At 38.3% G+C, this 27,250-nt stretch overlaps 2 protein-coding genes and 1 long non-coding RNA gene across 4 annotated transcripts in view; 2 read left to right on the top strand and 1 right to left on the bottom strand.

Annotated features, from left to right (window-relative positions):
- Nucleotides 1-80: 80 nt before the first annotated feature.
- Nucleotides 81-9,841, bottom strand: LOC127841478 (RCC1 domain-containing protein 1-like). The gene is made up of 8 exons (XM_052370303.1): nucleotides 9,816-9,841; nucleotides 8,997-9,181; nucleotides 8,516-8,746; nucleotides 7,936-8,107; nucleotides 6,397-6,524; nucleotides 5,522-5,602; nucleotides 4,493-4,630; nucleotides 81-1,766 (listed from the first exon to the last, which is right to left on the bottom strand). The coding sequence occupies exons 2-8, from the start codon at nucleotides 9,178-9,180 to the stop codon at nucleotides 1,564-1,566; spliced, it is 1,137 nt and encodes a 378-aa protein (XP_052226263.1). The 5' UTR covers nucleotide 9,181; nucleotides 9,816-9,841; the 3' UTR covers nucleotides 81-1,563.
- A 226-nt stretch (nucleotides 9,842-10,067) lies between these two features.
- LOC127841476 (uncharacterized) overlaps nucleotides 10,068-27,250 on the top strand; it is a 33,898-nt gene continuing 16,715 nt past the window's right edge. Inside the window, exons 1-4 of one of the 2 annotated variants that reach the window (XM_052370300.1) lie at nucleotides 10,068-10,164; nucleotides 16,001-16,158; nucleotides 17,118-17,255; nucleotides 24,567-24,750. In XM_052370300.1, the coding sequence (XP_052226260.1) occupies nucleotides 10,073-10,164; nucleotides 16,001-16,158; nucleotides 17,118-17,255; nucleotides 24,567-24,750 (572 nt within the window). In that variant the 5' untranslated portion in view covers nucleotides 10,068-10,072. The remainder of the gene's footprint in view (nucleotides 10,165-16,000; nucleotides 16,159-17,117; nucleotides 17,256-24,566; nucleotides 24,751-27,250) is intronic. The other variant, XM_052370301.1, reaches the window with a different exon arrangement.
- On the top strand, nucleotides 17,915-19,721 carry LOC127841483 (uncharacterized). The gene is made up of 3 exons (XR_008031034.1): nucleotides 17,915-17,990; nucleotides 19,343-19,390; nucleotides 19,696-19,721. It is a non-coding gene; the product is annotated as an uncharacterized LOC127841483 (long non-coding RNA).

The raw sequence follows: 27,250 nt of genomic DNA, 5'->3' as shown, positions 1-27,250 counted from the left end.
TAATTACAATTCACGCATTTTCATAATAAAACAAACAAAACCAGTTAGAGAAAAGGAAACATTAACAAAATCATTTGGAAAATGATATTTACAGTTTATTTTATAGCAAGAACATTTCAGAGTTCGTTAGTAATCTTGTGAGAAGTAATTTTACCATAGGTCTCTATCTTTAAACTTTGGCAAACAAAGTCAAAGTCTTAAAATAGTCACACTCAAAAATACATCTTTTCCATGAACAGTCTGCATTTGGTATTGTTATATTGATATATTTATATGTGGCCTTGTGGGTATTAAAAATAAAAGTAAAAAAATAAGTTTTAACTAAACTAATATGACTCTAAGTACCATCTCTTGAACTCAATATACTTCTGCATATTTTGTATCTGTTAATACATATGTATGACATAATTTCCGATAGGATGTATGATATTGCCTCCTGCACTGTGATAGAAAGCACACTCTTATCTTCCAAATGAGCCGTGCTCTGTGAAAAGGGGGTTTAATGAATGTGCGTAAAGTCTTGTTCCAGATTAGCCTGTGCAGTTTGTTTTTTTTTCGTTCAAATTTGGGTCCGATTGAGGGACCCATTCCCAATGGAAAAAAGTATAAATTTTTCCCAAATGGGACCTAAAAATTCCCAATTGAAGGTTTTCAAAAAAAATTTTATTCATAATTCTAAAAATGTCAATAATCTCCAAATCCAGCTCTATAAGTTGAACCTTAGAAAATATAATATTGAAATCACTTTTATCATCAATTTTTAAGTATTTGTAAGCATAAAATCAACAACATTAATTTCCCAATTTCAGGCAATCGTATGCGATATTTCCCAATCCAAAAGGCCCGGCACTATTCCCAAAATGGTGAACAAAAGCACTGCTAAATGCCTGGTCACTCGACATTAGCAACATATTGGGTCAATTGTAAATCATGCTTGGAATCCTCTTAACAAGCTGAACCATGTACATGTTTGACCTATGGCCCCAAGAGTGATCTTGACCTTGAGTGACCTTGAACTTGAGTGACATTGACCTTCACCAAGTTATGACAAAACTTCTCCACATGGTTCACATTACTGGTAAATATTCTAAAATTGCTTGATGAACGATGAAGTTACGGTCTGGACAAGCTGTTTTAAATGTACAACAAAACTTTAACCTTCGACCTCTATGTGTGACATTGGCCTTTTAGGTAGGGAGAGGGTTGTTACACAGGACACAGGCTTAACATAGTGAACATAAGCGGCCAATAATGATACAACTCAATTATGAATTAAGTTTTTCCTAAATCAGTAGATTTTGTTCGCAAAAATTCCCAATCCTCAAATTGCATTTTTCCCAAAATGGCCAGAGAAAGGCCTAGTATTTGTTTTGAGTATTTTCAATAAACTTTTATATGTTTTTATGCCATCAAAAGCCCTTATATTTCTGAACAATCACAAGATAAATAACACTGCGCAATGTCTGACATAATGACATTTTCATCTCTGATATCTTTGATATAACTTTGCAATGGGTAACTTAAATAATGTCATTTGGTATTTCTTCACATGTTAGTACTCTCTCAAGTCACTGAACTTACACTGCAGTCCACATTTGTCATCACGGTTACAACAAACGTATTCCAAGCCCCTGCGCTGACCTTCTGAACCAGTTCTCCTCTCTGGTCAAACCATGTGACCCTTGTGAGACAGTCTCGGTAATGAGTATCGCTCAGGCACAGCTGGCCGTATTTATTCCAACCCGTAGAATACAGTTTGTGGTCAGCTGTAAAGATATATACAGATTTTTTTAAACAGTTTTAAAGCTAACTTTAACCCTTTATCACTTTGATATGTTTTTTTTACACAGTTGTAGCCCCTTTAAAAGTTACATTTAACTAAATACCTTTCTTACTTAATTCAAGTTTTAAAGGCTTCATTTCAGACCCTTAGATACTGATGAGCAGCAAACAGCATAAAACCTGAACAGACTGAGGGTTACTCACAAGCTGTTCTGGTTGTATGCTGTTTGCAAATAGCCATTTTCACTTTGCATCTGAGTGGGAAAGGGTTAATCACAGTTCATGGCAAACATTCATGGCCCATGCAATATCAAAGTGCAAAAAAGCTATGCTATTCATGAGATACATACGGAATATTACGCTAGTCAATTGTTCCAAGAGTTTGTATCAGTCGAGTGACTTTTGTGATGACGTATCTCATGAGAGGGGGAGCCTTGAGTATGATACAAAATAGAGCAAGCCACCAGACTGATACAAACACTTGTAACAATTGACTTGCGTAAAATTCCTTTTATAATATACAACTTTGAATCATTTAAGTTAAAAAAAATGAGTTTAGGTGTTCATAATTAACCAAGAATGCTCTTATTATTTTCTGCATTCAAAGTGACATCATTAAAAGTAGTCCGGCTAGTATGGTAACACGATTGGAAAACTAGCGAGTAGCATAATACGGGAATTATTTCTGTGCAGTTGTATTTTACCGATTGATACAACTTGTATATTTTGGGAACATAAAGCAGGTATATAATGAAAAATAAAACTGAACATCTTATGCCCAACACAAAGTTTCACAAGCATGATTTTCAATAATAAGTTACAAGTTCATAGACACACAACTTTATACAGGGGTGCGATTTTTCCTCCTTTCAACTGACTTCCTCCCTTTCAATGTCAAACCAATTTTATAAATAATTATAAACTTTACCGGCTCTACATCTAAATAAAGAGTTTATTTGAACTCAGTAACGGGGGATAGGGCTTTTTCCTCCCCTGAGTTTGTTCTTATATCACACCCCTGTATATAGAGAAAATATTGAAGTCTTATGTCTACTTATGTATAGACCTCACAATCATTTTGAATGAAGAGTATATCACACATCTTTAAAAAAAAATTTTTTTAAGTTTAATCCATTTTTCTCCATCTAATACTATTTATAAAACATATTAACCATATAATGTATCTGTGATGAGTAAAGCAGTAAACCAGTTTACTTCCGGGATGCAATTTACAGTGATGAGTAAAGTAGTAAACCAGTTTACTTCCAGGATGCAATTTACAGTGATGAGTAAAATAGTAAACCAGTTTACTTCCGGGATGCAATTTACAGTGATGAGTAAAGCAGTAAACCAGTTTACTTCCAGGATGCAATTTATAGTGATGAGTAAAGCAGTAAACCAGTTTACTTCCAGGATGCAATTTACAGTGATGAGTAAAGCAGTAAACCAGTTTACTTCCGGGATGCAATTTACAGTGATGAGTAAAGCAGTAAACCAGTTTACTTCTGGGATGCAATTTACAGTGATGAGTAAAGCAGTACCGTTATTACTCTATGTTTTCGGACACTCTAAGTTTTCGGACACCCCTTTTTTTAGCAAAAATAATTATTTTTCGTGACTCTTAATTTTCGGACACACGAGTTTTCGTCCATCATTAATGTCTCTAAGTTTTCGGACAGTATATTTTTCAGCGCTATTTTACCAAATTTCGGTCCTGTTTTTGATATCTTAAGACAATTCGATCATTGGGGTTTTACAACCAGATAAACATCATAAAGCATGGCAGGTGCATGCCTGAGGGCAACGGACCATTACATTTGCTTTATTGGGTAAATAACCGTGTAAACCGTTATTAAACAAAGGTTTCGCCCGATAGCATAAGCGTTATGACAATTACCAGGGGTAGTGCCAATTAAAAGTTCAATTATCTACCGCAATGGTACTACCTCTTCTCAGTAAAATAACTGTGACAAATACTAAATGCTTCAAAGTGCGATGCACCATATTGCAAGTTTTACGAAAAATGGAAGGGGTTGGACAACAACTATCCGAAATGAACAAACAAAGAATTCATAGTTTGCTTTGTTAATTGTGTTAATTACAGGTTCATACTAGCGAGTATCGGTACATCACATGCTCATCTTTAAACTCGCAGGTCAAAGTACAACCTTGTAGTAACATTCTGACAAATAAATTAAGCATTTAAAATTAATTAAAATGCAGTGCAAAATGTATAACTGTAATTTATACTATACGGCATGGTATTTTACAAGCGCGTGCTATTACCGGTAGTCGTTGATACAATTGACGCTATTTTCGGACACTTCAATTTCCGACTCTAAGTTTGCGGACACCTGTATTTTGTGAATATTTTTCGTATCTAAGTTTTTGGACACGAACAAAATTAATTATTTTTAAGTGTCCGAAAACATAGAGTAATTACGGTAAACCAGTTTACTTCTGGGATGCAATTTACAGTGATGAGTAAAGCAGTAAACCAGTTTACTTCCGGGATGCAATTTACAGTGATGAGTAAAGCAGTAAACCAGTTTACTTCCGGGATGCAATTTACAGTGATGAGTAAAGCAGTAAACCAGTTTACTTCTGGGATGCAATTTACAGTGATGAGTAAAGCAGTAAACCAGTTTACTTCCGGGATGCAATTACACACAAATCAATAGCCAAAACATGCTACATTCTACTGGCTGACCTGTCAGTATTTCAGTGTGTCTGGATCCACAGGTAACCATGACAACCTGAAGGTCATCTGGTAGGTCAAGGCCATATGGCTCTGGCTGGATATGAATGGAGTCCAAATCCTGATGGAGGCTCCCTGATGGGTTGGCTCCTACAATCAGTAATCACAGTCCTTAGAGAGCCAGGTGGGAGGGTTGGCTCCTACAATCAGTAATCACAGTCCTTAGAGAGCCAGATGGGAGTATGAGATTTATTTTTGCATGTACTTTACAGTATAAGCTTTTCTGGTTAAAATGTGATTGATAAATATCTGGTTAGAGCCAGGATGGGCACAGGTGTTGGGCGCATGGCCGAGTCAGTAAGACACTATCAATATCGCATAAAACAACATTTTCTATCATTCTGACAAAAAGAATTGTCTGATTTATATATATATATATATATATATGAAAAAAGTGATTTAATGCATGTGCGTAAAGTGTCGTCCCAGATTAATCAGGGGAGACACTTTCCGCCAAAACTGGATTTTTGCCAAGCAGAGGCTTTCTTTAAACAGAAAATATCATAAAAGCGGAAAGTGTCGTCCCTGATTAGCCTGTGCAGACTACACAGGCTAGACAGGGACGACACTTTATGCAATCTATTAAACCCTCTTTTCACAGAGTACGGCTCATACATATTATATCAGAATTTTCTTGTCACAGTGATGAAAAAAGTTGTTTTATGACATATTGATAGTGTTTTAGTGACTTGGCCACGCGTCCAACACCTGTGAGATTGGTTACAAATAAGCTGACTCATACATATGATTTAAAATCCTTTCAAATCACATACAATATCAGCTGTATCTTTTTAATAAAACTACTATGGGTACATAAAAAGGGGTCAGCATATGTATTTTACTGCAAAATCTAGCACATTAAGAGATAAATCTATTTTTAAAAAGTTTAGTAATATGCTAGGACTTCATATTCAAAACTGTGCAATCAGAATACCAAACTCCAATATATTTAAATAACAAAACAGTCACTGTTCAACCCACTCTGGGGGTCTGATCTGTCAGAACATGGCAGTCCTAGTTGTCCACTCTCATTCCATCCCCAGACATACATGTCCCCAGCATCTGTAAGGGACATGGCAATCACTTAGTTTCTCTAATACAAGCAAATCTGTAAGGGACATGGCAATCACTTAGTTTCTCTAATACATGCAAATCTATAAGGGACATGGCAATCACTTAGTTTCTCTAATACATGCAAATCTGTAAGGGACATGGCAATCACTTAGTTTCTCTAATACATGCAAATCTGTAAGGGACATGGCAATCACTTAGTTTCTCTAATACATGCAAATCTGTAAGGGACATGGCAATCACTTAGTTTCTCTAATACATGCAAATCGTTTCACCGTATCAAAGTGATATGCAGATAGTTTTTCAAAGATATTGCATGTTTAGTTAATTAGACATCAAGTTGTTATTATTTGAAAAGTTTGCTGACAAACTATTAAATATGATTTTTTACATCCTGATCTAGGTAATTAAGTCAATTAAAAACGTTTTTGTGTACACTCACTTGAACAATCAAGAGTCAGTTTAGAATATGGATGATCTTAAGAAGGACTTAAATGTGATTCACATAAAAACATCATATGAGTTGTGTTCTGAGAAAACTGGGCATAATGCATGTGCAGTCCACACAGGCTAATCTGGGACGACACTTTCCGTCTGAATAGGATTTTTGCTAAGAAAAATTTCAACGAAAAAAGTCATAAAAGCAGTAAGTGTTGTCCCTGATTAGCCTGTGCAGACTGCACAGGCTAATCTGGGATGACACTTTACGCACATTCATTATGCCCAGTTTTCTCAGAACGCGACTCATATAAACAACTGTCTAAGATCTGACAGGCTAGACTTACCACTTAGCCCCACTGAATGCCAGCCACCGGTTGCTATGGCAATGATGTTGACTCCCTGGAATGTCTGAATCACCCTGGGAACCAGTACTGCGTCTACAGACACTTCTCCATGGCCCAGCTGTCCTCGACTGATGAAAGGAGATAAAGAGTGTGGGGGGTATTTCAAATGTTATGAGGTCCTTCCGCGTCAGGGGCTACCTTTTGTATGGACCCAAAGTTTATCCTAGCACTCCTACCTAATTAATTTACTAGACTCACCAAAATTGGTACTACAAATATATAAAATTCTAGATGCAATTTCCCACTATTTCTAGTTGTTACTCGTTTAAAATTTTGTGTTGTGGGAACCAGAAGAAAACCCCACCTGTCCTGTATAGTGACCACCAACCAAACTCACATGGCAATAGGGATTGCCCCGGGTTTTCTAGGCAAGAAGCGCGTGTATCAACCACTGCACTGAACAGACAGCAAGGAGAAAATAAGACGAAAAACTCAGCATTTAGTTTATGTACTATAGTGTTAAAATATAAAATAAGACTGTGTAAGATGAAGCTCATTTTATCATGCTACCAAAGCAAAAAAATAAAATACACCAAAATGCGTTCACTAACAATGCAATAATTATAACCGGTATTACATCTGCAGCTGCCTGTTCACAAAGCCCTGATGTTTACCTGCAACTTCCACACCCCTTATAACTGGTATTACATCTGCAGCTGCCTGTTCCCCTAAGCCCTGCTGTTTACATGTAACTTCCACACAACATTATAACTGGTATTACAACTGCAGCTGCCTGTTCCCCTAAGCCCTGATGTTTACATGTAACTTCCACACAACATTATAACTGGTATTACACCTGCAGCTGCCTGTTCCCCAAAGCCCTGATGTTTACTTGCAACTTCCACACAACATTATAACTGGTATAACACCTGCAGCTGCCTGTTCCCCAAAGCCCTGCTGTTTACCTGCAACTTCCACACAACATTATAACTGGTATTACACCTGCAGCTGCCTGTTCCCAAAGCCCCGATGTTTACCTGCAACTTCCACACAACATTATAACTGGTATTACACCTGCAGCTGCCTGTTCCCAAAGCCCTGATGTTTACCTGCAACTTCCGTACATTATAATTGGAATTACCTCTGCAGCTGCCTGTTCCCTAAAGCCCTGATGTTTACCTGTAACTTCCCCACAACATTAAAACTGGTATTAAGCTGCAGCTGCCTGTTTCCCAAAGCCCTGATGTTTACCTTCAACTTCCACACTACAATATAACTGGTATAACATCTGCAGCTGCCTGTTCCCAAAGCCCTGAGTTTTACCTGCAACTTCCACACGACATTACAACTAGTATTACACCTGCAGCTGCCTGTTCCCAAAGCCCTGATGTTTACATGCAACTTTCACACAACATTATAACTGGTATTACATCTGCAGCTGCCTGTTCCCAAAGCCCTGAGTTTTACCTGCAACTTCCACACGACATTATAACTAGTATTACAACTGCAGCTGCCTGCTCCCAAAGCCCTGAGGTTTACCTGCAACTTCCACACGACATGACCTGTCCACCCTCCGTAAGGATCAAGGTATGCTCCAGTCCACAAGCCACATGTGTGACTGACACCCTGGGTAGGAGATCACTGAAGCCCAGTCTGTACTCACACCCAGTGACCTTGGACTCATCTAGATGACATTCAGACAGCTGTGTGCCTGTCAGACAAGTATTATTATAACATGTCCTTATAGATATACATTTTAACAGAAAATAGTAAATGTTTGAGTAGATTACATAAAGACAGATACAGCTAATTAGATGATACACCTTTTACCCACTGAAGATTCTGTTTCCATTACAAAACTAAAAAAGTGCAAAACAATAGTTATCTTTTTGATCTCCATTGTATTCATTTGTTATTAGATAAAATTAAATATTATTTAAGAATGATAATATACCGTAGATCATTTTAATGTCCTTACATTCTAGAATTTTTTCCTGAAAATCTCCCATAATTGATCGTACTACAATAGATGCAAAATATTGCTAAACTGATAACATGCCAAATTACGGTTTATTTTATGATAAAATCCTTAACCTAAAATAACGATATTTCAACTTACGTTGTAGGCAGTACACTTTAGTGTTAGTTGCCCCTTGAAATACTGCCTCTGGGGAGACACCAGCAACAGTCACAGTTTCGAACTCTCCATTTTCTAAGTAATGTCTTACAAATCCATCTGCTGCCTGTATCATAACGCCAGACTTGGTTGCCATAGCAGCACACACTGATGATGGCTTCATGTTAGTCCATGTGTCGCTGTGAAACCCATAACAGGTTAAACTGCCATTCTCTACAATGAAACCAAAACCACTTTTCCTTCTTCTAGTGCTTTTTATAAATTTGATTGAAGTTAAAGTTACCTAAACAACTGATTATAACAGCCTATTATTTTAAGTCAAAATTAGGACAAGGTCACAGTCAAGGTTATGTATATGTGCACAAAGTTTTGTTAGCCTTATCCCCCTCTGTTCATCCCGACAACTTGCATATTTGAGTGAACATGTGTTCGGCAATGTGTGCAAACCCTAGTTTATATTTACTGTCAATACACCAAGCTTGTGACCAGGTGAAGGTCACATGTTCGCAGGGCTGTACTTGGACAGGATGGCAGTAACACAGATGTGACTCTGGGGTGCCCTCTGAAATGCTGGCATCTGCTGCAATACGGGCTGCAGACACCTGTCCAAAACTATTGTTACCACACATGTAGTGCTTGTTCAGCATCCTGAAAAATAATAACAGGGCTTTTTTTCCTTTTTTAGAAAGGGCTTTATTTAGGACAATTCCCCAAACAGAATTTCTTTGAAATTAGTCAATTTTCCTCAAATTTCAAGCTTACTTTGGGAGAATCAAAATATGAGACATACTCTGAGTAACTTTGTGAAATTTGTTGATAATTTTTCCCCCAAAATGGAAGGGTAGGCCCTTTCCCCACATCCAAAAAAAGTCCTTAATGACTTTGTATCTATTATTCACCTGTCAGTATCTTTTCCCCAGATTCCGGAGCATCCGACTGACCATTGGCTATTTTAGTTTGTAAAAAAATGACAGTTATGGTGGCAAACAAATATTTTTATTTTACAAGTATCAAATAAGCAAACTGACAGTTTATTGTCATTTCATTGCTTAGAAGGAAAACACCATGTTCATAAAAATGAGTAGGTTAGTCTAATATTTGCAAAGGGCAAAACTTATTTTGTAAGGTAGAGTTCACTTGAAATAATGATAAAGCAAACGTAATGTTGTCATTCACTAACTGTAGTCTAAATAATTAGACGTTATTACACACCATACTGGTCCAATTATGCAATATCATAAAGTATATAAGGTTCCTTCTAGTACAATTATTTTACACTCACAAACTGAGATGTGGAAAATACAGAACAGTTACAGTAAATGTACATTAAATTGATTAATACATCAGTACATTTATAATAATTGAGATTTACAAGACTATGTCAAATGAATATGTTTTTAGTGAACGTCATTCATCAAATTATTCTATCTAAGAAGCTAAATGGATTAAACTTTTCATGAAGTATTTTTATCTACTTCTCTCATTCAGTTTAGGCTGCTGAGAACATTTTCATGAATTATCTGCCCTTAACTACTCTTCATGAAGGAAATTTGTAAGTTGACCCAGATTTCTGCGAAAATTAAAAACATTTTAAAACGTTTGTTCAAGGTTTCTACTCTGAAAGCTGCATTGTAAGTAATGTATTTATGAAAAGAATTGCATGTTTTACAATATTGCATCATAAACATTTAAAGCTTCATATCGTTATAAGCTGTCCGTTAATGTGTTTGTATCGTCCAAATTCAGTTTATATTTAGTTTCAGAAATCAACAACAAATCGTTAAATTGCTCGAACCTTCAAGTTTATTATCAAATATATCAGACAGGTAGTAAACCTTGCAGTAAAACAGTCAATCACGAAAAAACGTGTTGATATACTGACTATCCTTGCTTTCCAAGTCAAGTCTGGGATCTCAACATTTGGAAAAACCCATCTAATTCATTTGTACAAACAAAACTCGGGACGATTGAACTTTACCAGTACGCAACACTTGACATCTAACAGCGTACCCTAACCCTTAACACCTAACACATAACAACTAACACAACACCTTATAATCCTTTTTGCCCTATATATTTCCTTAGTATCGGGGGCTACGGCCCCCAAACCCACGCTTTGTTGATAGTGGTAAACAACTGCGTACCGGTAAAGTTCAATCTTGCACAAAACTCAGTGCTTTCCACAGGCTATTTAACAGTCCCACAGTCGAGCGCTTGAATTTTCGAAATCAGAATCCCCGGGGCGCCTGAAATTTTCCGATCAGTGTATTCTGACAGTTACTGTAGCTTAAGATCAAAGCGATATCAAGGCCATCCTTAAAAAATTGTTTGTTTGGCATTAAACCAGACCCAGGTAAATTTGGGTGGGTAGGTAGGTAGGGATTTTTTTTGATTTTTTTTTTCTGAAATTGAACTCCGACATTTACCAAACTGAAAGATAATTATCAAATAAAGCTCCAAGTCTTCTGCCTCATGAAAGGAAATATGTAAATATTTTTCTGCACCGTCAGGCCTATCACCGCACGTGTATTCATAAGTCTATTTTTTGTATAAAGAACATCAAAAATATAATATAATCAGCAAAATATACTTTATCCAAAAACAAGAGTCCGAAAAATTGTACGCATTTTGCACGTAAAAAACAACAAAGTAATTATAACAGTTTAATTTCAATCAAGAACATAAAGATGTAACATCTGCGACATGTAACTAATTAATTAATTATCATCCTTTAATTCAGATGGATAGATCGGATAATATTGGGTCATTTATGCCAGTTTTTTTTTTCACTTATAGGGGAATGGTGGCGGGGCCCGTCCAAAGGGGAAAAACGCGTCGTTTTTTAGGAAAAGGGGAAAATTAAATATTCACTCTTTTATATGTAATGATATTTATTATATGAATACACATGTTTGTAGGGGATTTTTTTTACAAAATGGGGGAAAAATATATACTCTTTTTTGAGGGGAATGGGGCCGAATATCGGCCCCGAAATTGCCATTAAAAAAACACTGTATGCGCAGATGTTGTATAATTTGAATGCACATTTAATATCGCAGTCTGCCTTCAAAATAGCGGCCGGTCGCTAGAGATAAACAAATGAAACAAAAACGTGACCATTCCCGTCAATAAATATTTCCAAGCTGACCACTTTTCATCTTTCTTCCGAATATTTACCCATCTGAATTAAAGAGTGATAATTAAATTATTAGTTATATGGCGATAATATTACACATCTCTGCCGATTGCCGAATTAAATTGAAGGGTGATAATTAATCAATTTGTTTTTTACTTCCAAACTATCCTGAACAAAAGCAGCGTATTTTAATTAAAGGGATACGAAAAAACAAGAACAGTTTAATTGTATTTAAAGTCTAATTAACCGCATATGCATATGCCAAATAAATAGGCGACTCAAATAAATACCCGTATGCGTTTTGTTCATTGCTTTTCTCAATATCCTTGAAAGAGCATTCAATTAAATGACACAAATAACCGGAAAGGATAAAAAGCGGAAAGGCAAAATTAAGCGGAAAGAATTTTCAGCGAGCAAAAAAAAATGTTTGGAAAGTGACAAACAAAAAATTCAGTTGGGCCAATTTTAGTGCAGGTTTTTTTTGGCCCGATTTTATAGCCGAAATTCGGCTTTGTTCCCAATCCCAAAAAGTATACTTTTTTCCCAAAATGTGGCAAAAAATTCCCAATTTCCCAAAAAAAAAAAAAAATTTTTTTTTTTTTTTTTTTTTTTTTTTTAGAAAGATGTCTAATGTATATTTTATCTCAATTTTAATTCAATTACATCTAACAAAGTATTATATGATTTTGTTCTTTTAATTTGAATGATTATAAAGGGTTATATCAAATTTAGTATTTCCCTAATCAGTGGACTTTTCGTGTGGAAAAAAATGCTAATTAATTTATTTTCCCAATTTCATGAAAATGCCAATAAAATTCCCAATGCCAAAGCCATGGGCTATCTTCCCAAAAAGTGGGAAAAAAAAACTAGTGGGTCGGTCGGGTTATGCCAAACAAAAGAATTTTTAAGGATGGCCTAACTTCGCAGAAAATACTTAAAGCCGATTTACAATCCTTTGTCACTTTGCCCAACTAAAGCCCGCCTAAAGCGGAGTGTCGCTGTATTAGAAAATCAATATTGGCCAATGAGAGCGCACGCTTTGTATGAGCGGCAGCTGAGTAGGCAGGCAATACCTGCAGTTAAATCATGCAGACGACTCGTGACGTATATGTAATTGCCACAGAAATCTTAGCCAGTTTCTTAGAAGACTGATGATGGCAACCGACTGTAATCCTCCTGGACAACGTGAATTTCATGCATAATTCCGTCAAAACATTTATTCGACTCGTAAAGTGTTTAAACAAATTATCTTTGAATTTATAACGCAACTGTTAATATTTGTTGAAATCTCAAATGGGAATAATTAAAGTAATCTGAAACCCATTCCCGTAAGTCGATGTTAATGCGTTTTTAATCCGAAACACACTTCCGAATGTAAATGTTATAGAAACGTTGAAATATTCTTGCTTCAAATTAGCAGTGCATTTATTTTGTGTCGAATCTTTTTCTCAATTTAAAAGAGCGCGAAAATTATGCTGCATGAAAAACATCGCGTCATTTGCATAGAAAGCGTGCGTGTATTGAGCGATTTAAGCACACAACAAGTCAGGGGATTGACGCATGTTCAGAGGCAATATTTCATCAAATCTATAAATAGTCACTTAAAATTTATTTCATACTATAGAAAAATGGCAAGGTTTGTGTTAAAGAAATAATGGAGAGCTTTTATTGTAAATATTTACCAGAAAGTGATTTATAAAACGGTATAAACAGGATTATCGGGTAATAAATAAAAACTTGAAAAGTAGTAAGTATACAGTATTAGAGTCGGATTGAAACGGATGTATTGGGGAATTGTTCGAGTCGGGATTTTACTATCTATGCGGGAAAGTTTTAAAACAATTAAACAATATAATTATATTTTTAATTGACTGGGGGATTTTCTTGAAGAGTCATAGCGCACCAAATGACGTCTTTTGACGCTGTGTTTATTTGAGTTATAACGAACCACAGAATGTCAATTGACACGTTAAATTAAAAAAAAAAATCAACTTTGGGAGAGGACACTCCTGTCAGCCCTGGGGCACCTGACAAAAATCCTGTGGAAAACACTGAAACTGACCAATTTTATGTATTCAATCTTAGGTTCTTAAAAAATTAGTAAATTTTGATTTAGTATCATGTGATTTTCAAAGGATTTATAATGAATTAGAATGTTTTTGTTTTTTTACAGAAACTCCCATTTCTGAACATGTCAATTCTGTATTGTTTATTTTGATTCCACAAAAAGTGCCAACACCCTTGTTACTAGTAAAATAATATTCTATACAGACATTGTATTGATATATGTGTAAAATAGCTAATCTGCACTCGTATAATGCTTTAACAGCATAGTATCAAGCTTTTCAAATTGTTGTATTAACCCTTTGCATGCTGGGAAATTTTTCGTCTGCAAAAATGTCGTCTGCTGAATTTCTAAAATTAGCATTTTCTTCGATTTTTTTTTCAAAGAATACTATCAGAATAGCAAACAGTTTGGATCCTGATGAGACGCCACGTGGCGTCTCATCTGGATCCAAACTGTTTGCAAAGGCCTTTAAAATTCGGTTCCCGCACTGAAAGGGTTAAAGGTTTTTACTGTCCCAGACATGCATGATAAACATTATGTATTGTTATTTGTATGGTGCCAAATTTCAGGAAAAAATGTTGTTTTGGTGACTGCAAATTTCAATAGAATGCTTTCAATGTTATTATCATGAAATAAATCAGATTGACAGTTGTATGCAAATTGAAATTTGAATTAAATATTCACTCAATGTGTTTGTATCCTTTACGTTTCATTTTGACTTTTTTGTAAGTCAGTAACCAAAATATTTGCTATTATAATGATATTTTTATGGTGAAACTAATATAAGTATTCTAAAAAGTAACCTTTATCTAATACATGGATGGCGATGGGATTACAGGGTTGGCATATTGACCGGTCAATTGAGTATTGACCGGGCCGGCGGTCAATACCCGGTTAAAACCGGTCATTACTGGTCATTACTGGTCTTTACTGGTCAATACTGGTCGATTGAAAATTGTAGCATTTAAACATTACAAAGGAGCCATTTTATATTAAATCAATAATTATTCTGTAATTGATAAACTTTTTGCTGAGTTATTTTTTGTAAAAAAAATCTTTAAAGCTGTAAAAAGTTACTTCTTTATTATTTACGGAAACAGCCTCAAATACATAAGGACTAAGGCAATATCTTTATCTCAGTGTATCACATCTGTTACTAAAGTACTATTGTAGGTACCATTGCATTTCACTTATCTATTGATATATCTATTTGATAAGCAGATGGACAAACAGAACTCTTGTGTATTCTAGGGTTATAAATCTGGCCTCTTAGTTGGTAATAAAATGCATGCAGTGTTATGTCTCTGATATTGACAATTAAGCAAATCTGCCCTTCGGCTATTTCATATCACTCACACAAAAGAAGATTACATTGTACTTACTATTAATTTAATAGTTACTTCTAACTTGTTTCCTTTCTGTATTAAGAGGGTTTTTTTCCTTTTCATATTAAAAAGTTCAATTGGTATTCAAATGAATAAACAATCAAAGTTCTTGATTTTGCCAACAAATTATGTTTTCCAATTGTGGGTCTACTCTTCTTTTCAATTATTTTTTTCTTTTAATAATTATTTCTTATTATACTTTTATATTCTTATATCAATAAAAAAAGTTTTGTACACTATTTTGTTTAAAAAGTATTTAAAGAAATCAATGCAAGAATACATGACAAGTAAGGATTGTGTCAAAAAGGTGCCATTTAAGGCCCTATTATCAGTTTTGGGTGCCCCAACCTGTATAGGTGAGAAGACTGTTAGAAGACTGTGGGGACAGTGGGGTATGAGGAACAACGCATACACAGTAATTTACAGGTTCTTGTTGAATCAAGCACAGAATTATCTGAGCATCATAATTCATTAGAATTGAAAAAAAGTTCAATCGACCAGAAAAATCCAATTGACCAACTTTGACTTATTTGCAAAATTTTGAGAGATTGGCCTACAAATTGCATGAACAGGTATAAAATAGTGGGTATTAATAGCTTAAGACATTATTTGCAACATGTCTGTTTAATTTATATTATCAATATTGTTTAATTAGGCATGGAATATAAATTAAAATTGGGGGTAAAGTTCAATTGACCAGTATTGACCAGTAATGACCACATCGGGAGTATTGACCGGGGCGGTTTTAACCGGTAAAAACCGCCGGTTAAAACTGGGGGCGGTCGATTGGTGCCAACCCTGGATGGGAAGCAAAGTTATATTTATTAAATGGTCTGTCACCATTCCCTAAACGGTTGTAAAAAACTTGAATGTTTTAGCAGCAATCTCAAAATGTCAGATGATGATGATGATGAAATGTGCGACCAGGAGCATGATGGTGCAGAAGAAGACGTTGACATGATCTCACGTAGTGATGACATCACCTCCAGCCAGCCAGGCCATGCTGCCACACAGTCAACTGCAACTTGTCCAAATGGTAGTATAGAATTATATGACTTACAACTGACTTACATAAATGCTTGCAAACACTGGCACCATATGAAATAAATCACAATTACCTCAAATTTGTGTTATCATAATGTAAAACAGTTGTCGCTTAATGTTGTTAGAAATGAAATGATTATTACTGCAGGGCATCTTTTCCTTGATTTTTACGGCAAGAAGTTCACCTCATTCCTTAAGCCAGAAAATGTATATTTCTCCCCCACAAATAAAAAAAGTGCTCCTAATTTTTTTATTATAAAAATATGGAATATTTAATTCCCTTTATTACAGTAAAACAAGTCATAAAATACATTCAAACATGGCATGTGTATATTTGAATTAAGGGATCAATTTAAAATAACTTGATATTTACTATTTTAATGTTATGTTTGTATTCTTCAATACCACCTGTTGAGGTTTTTCACTTAAACATTTGTCCCCATGAAGTGTTCCAGCCCCATTCTCCCAGGAGTGACAATATGCCATGAGACATTTGGTTAGTTTCCACTAATTTCTGCATTGCGCCACTTTTTTCGTTGTTAATGACCTGAAAATAAGTATTAAATTAATACATAATGATCTGAGTCTTGAGTTTATTATCTTGCTTGTTTGGTAAGACCTTTTTTACTGATTGTGTCATTGATATGAATTACTAAATGATAGAGAAAAGCCTGATTTATTCACTGGATGTTGCCCTTGTAATGGGTTTCTAGGTGATTCTTTGAAACCCATTAAATGACACTGAGTCATTCTTACAATTTACATAATTCACAAGCAGAATTGAGTTGAATTAATTTGGTTTCTATTTCAGTGGTAATTAATAGATCATTTCCTCCAATTTTCTTCCAATAAATTACCTGGGCCACAAATTATTTATTGGCGAAAAGATTTGCATTTGTAGGAGTATAAATTTTATAGAAGGTTTACTGTTGTTGTTGTGTCCTCTCTTAGGAGGGTCTCACACTGGTGACTTAGTGAGCAGTGTGTCGGACACAGGACAGATTGCAGAGTCCACCGGCAGTGATCAGCCATGTGACTGCAGCAGCTCCAGCACTCAATCTCACCCCACTATGCACAGGACTGACACAGGTCAGTAGGCCAGTCTCACCCCATCATTACAAGGTAAGGTAAGGTTGCTTTTTAAGGGCTGAGGGTCTCACCCCATCATTACACTGGTAAGGTTGCTTTTTAAGGGCTGAGGGTCTCACCCCATCATAACACTGGTAAGGTTGCTTTTTAAGGGCTGAGGGTCTCACCCCATCATTACACTGGTAAGGTTGCTTTTTAAGGGCTGAGGGTCTCGCCCCATCATTACACTGGTAAGGTTGCTTTTTAAGGGCTGAGGGTCTCTACCCATCATTACAAGGTAAGGTAAGGTTGCTTTTTAAGGGCTGAGGGTCTCACCCCATCATTACAAGGTAAGGTAAGGTTGCTTTTTAAGGGCTGAGAGTCTCACCCCATCATAACACTGGTAAGGTTGCTTTTTAAGGGCTGAGGGTCTCTACCCATCATTACAAGGTAAGGTAAGGTTGCTTTTTAAGGGCTGAGGGTCTCACCCCATCATAACAAGGTAAGGTAAGGTTGCTTTTTAAGGGCTGAGAGTCTCACCCCATCATTACACTGGTAAGGTTGCTTTTTAAGGGCTGTGGGTCTCACCCCATCATTACAAGGTAAGGTAAGGTTGCTTTTTAAGGGCTGAGGGTCTCACCCCATCATTACACTGGTAAGGGTGCTTTTTGAGGGCTGAGGGTCTCGCCCCATCATTACACTGGTAAGGTTGCTTTTTAAGGGCTGAGGGTCTCGCCCCATCATTACACTGGTAAGGTTGCTTTTTAAGGGCTGAGGGTCTCACCCCATCATTACAAGGTAAGGTAAGGTTGCTTTTTAAGGGCTGAGGGTCTCACCCCATCATTACAAGGTAAGGTAAGGTTGCTTTTTAAGGGCTGAGGGTCTCACCCCATCATTACAAGGTAAGGTTGCTTTTTAAGGGCTAAGGGTCTCACCCCATCATTACACTGGTAAAGTTGCTTTTTAAGGGCTGAGGGTCTCACCCCATCATTACAAGGTAAGGTAAGGTTGCTTTTTAAGGGCTGAGAGTCTCACCCCATCATTACACTGGTAAGGTTGCTTTTTAAGGGCTGTGGGTCTCACCCCATCATTACACTGGTAAGGTAAGGTTGCTTTTTAAGGGCTGAGGGTCTCACCCCATCATTACACTGGTAAGGTTGCTTTTTAAGGGCTGAGGGTCTCACCCCATCATAACAAGGTAAGGTAAGGTTGCTTTTTAAGGGCTGAGAGTCTCACCCCATCATTACACTGGTAAGGTTGCTTTTTAAGGGCTGTGGGTCTCACCCCATCATTACACTGGTAAGGTAAGGTTGCTTTTTAAGGGCTGAGAGTCTCACCCCATCATTACAAGGTAAGGTAAGGTTGCTTTTTAAGGGCTGAGGGTCTCACCCCATCATTACAAGGTAAGGTTGCTTTTTAAGGGCTGAGAGTCTCACCCCATCATTACAAGGTAAGGTAAGGTTGCTTTTTAAGGGCTGTGGGTCTCACCCCATCATTACAAGGTAAGGTAAGGTTGCTTTTTAAGGGCTGAGGGTCTCACCCCATCATTACACTGGTAAGGGTGCTTTTTAAGGGCTGAGGGTCTCACCCCATCATTACAAGGTAAGGTAAGGTTGCTTTTTAAGGGCTGAGGGTCTCACCCCATCATTACACTGGTAAGGTTTCTTTTTGAGGGCTGAGGGTCTCACCCCATCATTACAAGGTAAGGTAAGGTTGCTTTTTAAGGGCTAAGGGTCTCACCCCATCATTACACTGGTAAAGTTGCTTTTTAAGGGCTGAGGGTCTCGCCCCATCATTACACTGGTAAGGTTGCTTTTTAAGGGCTGAGGGTCTCTACCCATCATTACAAGGTAAGGTAAGGTTGCTTTTTAAGGGCTGAGGGTCTCACCCCATCATTACAAGGTAAGGTAAGGTTGCTTTTTAAGGGCTGAGAGTCTCACCCCATCATTACACTGGTAAGGTTGCTTTTTAAGGGCTGTGGGTCTCACCCCATCATTACAAGGTAAGGTAAGGTTGCTTTTTAAGGGCTGAGGGTCTCACCCCATCATTACACTGGTAAGGGTGATTTTTGAGGGCTGAGGGTCTCGCCCCATCATTACACTGGTAAGGTTGCTTTTTAAGGGCTGAGGGTCTCGCCCCATCATTACACTGGTAAGGTTGCTTTTTAAGGGCTGAGGGTCTCACCCCATCATTACAAGGTAAGGTAAGGTTGCTTTTTAAGGGCTGAGGGTCTCACCCCATCATTACAAGGTAAGGTAAGGTTGCTTTTTAAGGGCTAAGGGTCTCACCCCATCATTACACTGGTAAAGTTGCTTTTTAAGGGCTGAGGGTCTTACCCCATCATTACAAGGTAAGGTAAGGTTGCTTTTTAAGGGCTGAGGGTCTCACCCCATCATTACACTGGTAAGGTTGCTTTTTAAGGGCTGAGAGTCTCACCCCATCATTACACTGGTAAGGTAAGGTTGCTTTTTAAGGGCTGAGGGTCTCACCCCATCATAACAAGGTAAGGTAAGGTTGCTTTTTAAGGGCTGAGGGTCTCACCCCATCATTACACTGGTAAGGTTGCTTTTTAAGGGCTGAGGGTCTCACCCCATCATAACACTGGTAAGGTTGCTTTTTAAGGGCTGAGGGTCTCACCCCATCATTACACTGGTAAGGTTGCTTTTTAAGGGCTGAGGGTCTCGCCCCATCATTACACTGGTAAGGTTGCTTTTTAAGGGCTGAGGGTCTCTACCCATCATTACAAGGTAAGGTAAGGTTGCTTTTTAAGAGCTGAGGGTCTCACCCCATCATTACAAGGTAAGGTAAGGTTGCTTTTTAAGGGCTGAGAGTCTCGCCCCATCATTACACTGGTAAGGTTGCTTTTTAAGGGCTGAGGGTCTCACCCCATCATTACAAGGTAAGGTAAGGTTGCTTTTTAAGGGCTGAGGGTTTCACCCCATCATAACAGTGGTAAGGTTGCTTTTTAAGGGCTGAGAGTCTCACCCCATCATTACAAGGTAAGGTTGCTTTTTAAGGGCTGAGGGTCTCACCCCATCATTACACTGGTAAGGTTGCTTTTTAAGGGCTGAGGGTCTTACCCCATCATTACACTGGTAAGGTTGCTTTTTAAGGGCTGAGGGTCGCACCCCATCATTACACTGGTAAGGTTGCTTTTTAAGGGCTGAGGGTCTCACCCCATCATTACACTGGTAAGGTTGCTTTTTTTCAGGGCTGAGAGTCTCACCCCATCATTACAAGGTAAGGTTGCTTTTTAAGGGCTGAGGGTCTCACCCCATCATTACACTGGTAAGGTTGCTTTTTAAGGGCTGAGGGTCTCACCCCATCATTACACTGGTAAGGTTGCTTTTTAAGGGCTGAGGGTCTCACCCCATCATTACAAGGTAAGGTAAGGTTGCTTTTAAGGGCTGAGGGTCTCGCCCCATCATTACACTGGTAAGGTTGCTTTTTAAGGGCTGAGGGTCTTACCCCATCATTACAAGGTAAGGTAAGGTTGCTTTTTAAGGGCTGAGAGTCTCACCCCATCATTACACTGGTAAGGTTGCTTTTTAAGGGCTGAGGGTCTCACCCCATCATTACAAGGTAAGGTAAGGTTGCTTTTTAAGGGCTGAGGGTCTCACCCCATCATTACAAGGTAAGGTAAGGTTGCTTTTAAGGGCTGAGGGTCTCGCCCCATCATTACACTGGTAAGGTTGCTTTTTAAGGGCTGAGGGTCTCACCCCATCATTACAAGGTAAGGTAAGGTTGCTTTTAAGGGCTGAGGGTCTCACCCCATCATTACAAGGTAAGGTAAGGTTGCTTTTTAAGGGCTGAGATTCTCACCCCATCATTACACTGGTAAGGTTGCTTTTTAAGGGCTGAGGGTCTCACCCCATCATTACAAGGTAAGGTAAGGTTGCTTTTTAAGGGCTGAGGGTCTCACCCCATCATTACACTGGTAAGGTTGCTTTTTAAGGGCTGAGGGTCTCACCCCATCATTACAAGGTAAGGTAAGGTTGCTTTTTAAGGGCTGAGAGTCTCACCCCATCATTACACTGGTAAGGTAAGGTTGCTTTTTAAGGGCTGAGGGTCTCACCCCATCATTACACTGGTAAGGTAAGGTTGCTTTTTAAGGGCTGAGGGTCTCACCCCATCATTACAAGGTAAGGTAAGGTTGCTTTTTAAGGGCTGAGAGTCTCACCCCATCATTACAAGGTAAGGTAAGGTTGCTTTTTAAGGGCTGAGGGTCTCACCCCATCATTACAAGGTAAGGTAAGGTTGCTTTTTAAGGGCTGAGAGTCTCACCCCATCATTACAAGGTAAGGTTGCTTTTTAAGGGCTGAGGGTCTCACCCCATCATTACAAGGTAAGGTAAGGTTGCTTTTTAAGGGCTGAGGGTTTCACCCCATCATTACACTGGTAAGGGTGCTTTTTAAGGGCTGAGGGTCTCACCCCATCATTACAAGGTAAGGTTGCTTTTTAAGGGCTGAGGGTTTCACCCCATCATTACACTGGTAAGGGTGCTTTTTAAGGGCTGAGGGTCTCACCCCATCATTACAAGGTAAGGTAAGGGTGCTTTTTAAGGGCTGAGGGTCTCACCCCATCATTACACTGGTAAGGTTGCTTTTTAAGGGCTGAGAGTCTCACCCCATCATTACAAGGTAAGGTAAGGTTGCTTTTTAAGGGCTGAGGGTCTCACCCCATCATTACAAGGTAAGGTAAGGTTGCTTTTTAAGGGCTGAGGGTCTCACCCCATCATTACACTGGTAAGGTTGCTTTTTAAGGGCTGAGGGTCTCGCCCCATCATTACACTGGTAAGGTTGCTTTTTAAGGGCTGAGGGTCTCGCCCCATCATTACACTGGTAAGGTTGCTTTTTAAGGGCTGAGGGTCTCACCCCATCATTACAAGGTAAGGTAAGGTTGCTTTTTAAGGGCTGAGGGTCTCACCCCATCATTACAAGGTAAGGTAAGGTTGCTTTTTAAGGGCTGAGAGTCTCACCCCATCATTACAAGGTAAGGTTGCTTTTTAAGGGCTGAGGGTCTCACCCCATCATTACAAGGTAAGGTAAGGTTGCTTTTTAAGGGCTGAGGGTTTCACCCCATCATTACACTGGTAAGGTTGCTTTTTAAGGGCTGAGAGTCTCACCCCATCATTACAAGGTAAGGTTGCTTTTTAAGGGCTGAGGGTCTCACCCCATCATTACACTGGTAAGGTTGCTTTTTAAGGGCTGAGGGTCTCGCCCCATCATTACACTGGTAAGGTTGCTTTTTAAGGGCTGAGGGTCTCGCCCCATCATTACACTGGTAAGGTTGCTTTTTAAAGGCTGAGGGTCTCGCCCAATCATTACACTGGTAAGGTTGCTTTTTAAGGGCTGAGGGTCTCGCCCCATCATTACACTGGTAAGGTTGCTTTTTAAAGGCTGAGGGTCTTGCCCCATCATTACACTGGTAAGGTTGCTTTTTAAAGGCTGAGGGTCTCACCCCATCATTACACTGGTAAGGTTGCTTTTTAAGGGCTGAGAGTCTCACCCCATCATTACACTGGTAAGGGTGCTTTTTGAGGGCTGAGGGTCTCACCCCATCATTACACTGGTAAGGTTGCTTTTTGAGGGCTGAGGGTCTCACCCCATCATTACAAGGTAAGGTAAGGTTGCTTTTTAAGGGCTGAGGGTCTCACCCCATCATTACACTGGTAAGGTTGCTTTTTAAGGGCTGAGGGTCTCACCCCATCATTACAAGGTAAGGTAAGGTTGCTTTTTAAGGGCTGAGAGTCTCACCCCATCATTACACTGGTAAAGTTGCTTTTTAAGGGCTGAGGGTCTCACCCCATCATTACAAGGTAAGGTAAGGTTGCTTTTTAAGGGCTGAGGGTCTCACCCCATCATTACACTGGTAAGGTTGCTTTTTAAGGGCTGAGGGTCTTACCCCATCATTACAAGGTAAGGTTGCTTTTTAAGGGCTGAGGGTCTCACCCCATCATTAAAAGGTAAGGTAAGGTTGCTTTTTGAGGGCTGAGGGTCTCACCCCATCATTACAAGGTAAGGTAAGGTTGCTTTTTAAGGGCTGTGGGTCTCACCCCATCATTACAAGGTAAGGTAAGGTTGCTTTTTAAGGGCTGAGAGTCTCACCCCATCATTACACTGGTAAAGTTGCTTTTTAAGGGCTGAGGGTCTCACCCCATCATTTCAAGGTAAGGTAAGGTTGCTTTTTAAGGGCTGAGAGTCTCACCCCATCATTACAAGGTAAGGTTGCTTTTTAAGGGCTGAGGGTCTCACCCCATCATTACAAGGTAAGGTTGCTTTTTAAGGGCTGAGGGTCTCACCCCATCATTACAAGGTAAGGTTGCTTTTTAAGGGCTGAGAGTCTCACCCCATCATTACACTGGTAAGGTTGCTTTTTAAGGGCTGAGGGTCTCACCCCATCATTACACTGGTAAGGGTGCTTTTTAAGGGCTGAGGGTCTCACCCCATCATTACACTGGTAAGGTAAGGTTGCTTTTTAAGGGCTGAGAGTCTCACCCCATCATTACAAGGTAAGGTAAGGTTGCTTTTTAAGGGCTGAGGGTCTCACCCCATCATTACAAGGTAAGGTTGCTTTTTAAGGGCTGAGAGTCTCACCCCATCATTACACTGGTAAGGTAAGGTTGCTTTTTAAGGGCTGAGGGTTTCACCCCATCATTACAAGGTAAGGCTGCTTTTTAAGGGCTGAGGGTCTCACCCCATCATTACAAGGTAAGGTTGCTTTTTAAGGGCTGAGAGTCTCACCCCATCATTACAAGGTAAAGTTGCTTTTAAAGGGCTGAGGGCAGATTTTCCCACGTAGATCCCATGTAAGATTTTTTGTGTCCCACATCAGTCGTAAATTATAATTGCTTAGGTGATGAAAATATATTGTGGAGTGTAATGTATAGATGTGTACCTGGGTAAATAGTACTAGGAAAGTTTTTTGACAAGCAGTGGAATATTGCTTTATATAGGAGCATCCATTTCTATTATAAGTTTAACCCATGTAAAATATAAACCGTTCTCAAATAAACAACTGATCGATGAGTTTTATTATTGACTTTAGTTTTTTATCTATCGTTAAATATAGTAAATGTATAAATTGGCTGTGCTCTGTGAAAAGGGGGTTTAATGCATGTGCGTAAAGTGTCGTCCCCAATTAGCCTGTGCAGTTCGCACAGGCTAATCAGGGATAACACTTTCTGCTTTTATGATTTTTTTAGGTTCAAGAAAGTCTCTTCTTAACAAAAATCAAGTTTAGGCGGAAACTTTACGCACATGCATTAAACCCCCTTTTCACAAACCACCGCTAAAATAAATGTTGAAAAAAAATTGACATTGTATTTCCCAGTTGCACATTCAAGCTGTTCCCAGAGTGAGTGTGATGCGTCGGGTACCATGTTTGAGCCCATGAGTCAGTCTGACAGTGTGGGGTGTCCATCGGATACAGAGAGTGAGATAGTCGTGGATGACAGCCCCTCTGTGAATGAAATCTCTGCAGAGAGGTTGGTGTCCTCCAACAGTGTCAGTGACAGGTATGTATGAGTGTGCATTGAATTAATCGTGCTCTGTGAAAGGGGGTTTAATGCATGTGCGTTAAGTGATGTCCCAGATTAGCCTGTGCAGACTGCACAGGCTAATCAGGGACCACACTTTCCGTTTTTATATTTTTTGCTTCAGGAAAGTCTCTTCTTAACAAAAAAAAATTAGGTGTAAATTGTCATCCCTAATTAGCCTGTGCAGACTGCATAGGCTAATCTGGGACGACACTTTACACACATGCATTAAACCTCCTTTTCCAGATCGCGGCTCAATTGATTGGATGACATGTTATCTGTTAAGCAAATTGTTTGTGTAGTTGATTAAAACGTTGTTTCAAACTTCTATTTTATCACAAATGTAGTGTTTGAGTGATTATGCATTACATTAAGCACTAATTTGTGTTAAAGGACTCAACACTGGCTTTTTGTGTGAGCAGTTTAAATTAATTTACAGATTTTTGCTTTGTGTTTTGTAACTCCTTTTTATCTACTGAGTGTAACACTCTAAGTTGAATGACCTTAATGTTAAGATCATCATAAAGAGGGCTTTGACATTTTTTGCAGAATAATTGCCTTTTTTGTTTTTGCACTTAATGATATGTTATCACCTGAAGATTGTGTTTTCACCTTTTTAAGTATGTTTAATGGGTGGATCTTGCTCAAACTTTAAAGTTAAAAAACATATTTCTTAAGTTTTAAGATATAGATAGTCAGGAAGAGAGGTGCATTTACAGAGAAATATCAGAGAATTAAAACTGATAATTCACTGTTTCAAACAGTGAAAAATAATAGTAAAATTATAAATAATTTTCATTGTTTTGCCGCAACTATTTTTAGATATGTTTGGTTTCCCCATTGTGATCCCCAATTTAACCAAGGGCAACTACTCTGCATTAAATGTTTATAACGACATACAGATTAGCTTCCATGGAACACACATGTAATGACATTACAGGGTGCCCATCAGGGAATTTGATTGTCCGGAATGGCAAAAACACAAAAATAATCGTTTGTAGGCATAAAATAAAGAAGAATATTTTTTGGATTGGGTGGAATAGTGATTTTAATTCACTCGTGATCATAGAAACCATATATTTTGTATTATCACTCATGAATTAAAATCCATATTCCACCGAATGCAACAAATATCCTCTATTTATTTTGCCAACAATGATTTTGGCAGAATCACGGCCCTGTGTTGTTCCTGGACAATATATATAGTCCCCAAAATTTAGTTTTTAACTCCTCCTTAAAACTGTATCTCGCTCAATCTATCACAGTTAAACTACTTATTGTTTTGCTTAAAAATGTGGAATTATGACTAACAGGAGTAATGGCCATTTTTTTTAGCTCACCTGTCACGAAGTGACATGGTGAGCTTATGTGACCGTGTGATGTCCGGCGTCCGTTGTGTGTGCGTGCGTCTGAGTGTGTGCGCCAGTCAACAATTTGTTTCTGTAGACAGTAGAGGTCACAGTTTTCATCCAATCTTTATGAAATTTGGTCAGAATGTTTTGGGTCATCTGGGGTCAAAAACAAGGTCACTAGGTCAAAAACTAGGTCACATAATAGAAAAACCTTGTGTAGACAATAGAGGTCGCAGTTTTCATCCAATCTTTATGAAATTTGGTCAGAACGTTTATCTTGATATAATCTGGGTTGGGATTGTATTTGGGTCATCTTGGGTCAAAAACTAGGTCACTAGGTCAAATAATTAAAAAATCATCAAGAATTTGTTTGTGTAGACAGTAGAGGTCACAGTTTTCATCCAATGTTTATGAAATTTGGTCAGAATGTTTATCTTGATAAAATCTGGCTTGGGAATGTATTTGAGTCATCTGGGGTCAAAAACTAGGTCACTAGGTCAAATAATTGAAAAATCATCAGCAATTTGTTTGTGTAGACAGTAGAGGTCACAGTTTTCATCCAATGTTAATGAAATTGGTCAGAATGTTTATCTTGATGAAATCTGAGTTGGGATTGTATTTGAGTCATCTGGGGTCAAAAACTAGGTCAAATAATAGAAAAACCTTGTGTAGACAATAGAGGTCGCAGTTTTCATCCAGTCTTTATGAAATTTGGTCAGAATGTTTATCTTGATGAAATCTGGCTTGGGAATGTATTTGGGTCATCTGGGGTAAAAAAACTAGGTCACAAGGTCAAAAACTAGGTCAAATAATAGAAAAACCTTGTGTAGAAAATAGAGGTCGCAGTTTTCATCCAATCTTTATAAAATTTGGTCAGAATGTTTATCCTGATGAAATCTGGGTTGGGATTGTATTTGGGTCATCTGAGGTCAAAAACTAGGTCACTAGGTCAAATAATAGAAAATCCGTCAACAATGTGTTTGTGTAGACAGTAGAGGTCACAGTTTTCATCCAATCATAATGAAATTTGGTCAGAATGTTTATCTTGATGAAATCTGGGTTGGTATTGTATTTGGGTCATCTGGGATCAAAAACTAGGTCACTAGGTCAAAAACTAGGTCACAAGG

This window comes from Dreissena polymorpha, chromosome 8, assembly GCF_020536995.1.
Source record: "Dreissena polymorpha isolate Duluth1 chromosome 8, UMN_Dpol_1.0, whole genome shotgun sequence".
Taxonomy (NCBI): domain Eukaryota; kingdom Metazoa; phylum Mollusca; class Bivalvia; order Myida; family Dreissenidae; genus Dreissena; species Dreissena polymorpha.
This window is presented reverse-complemented; position numbering and strand designations above follow the sequence as displayed.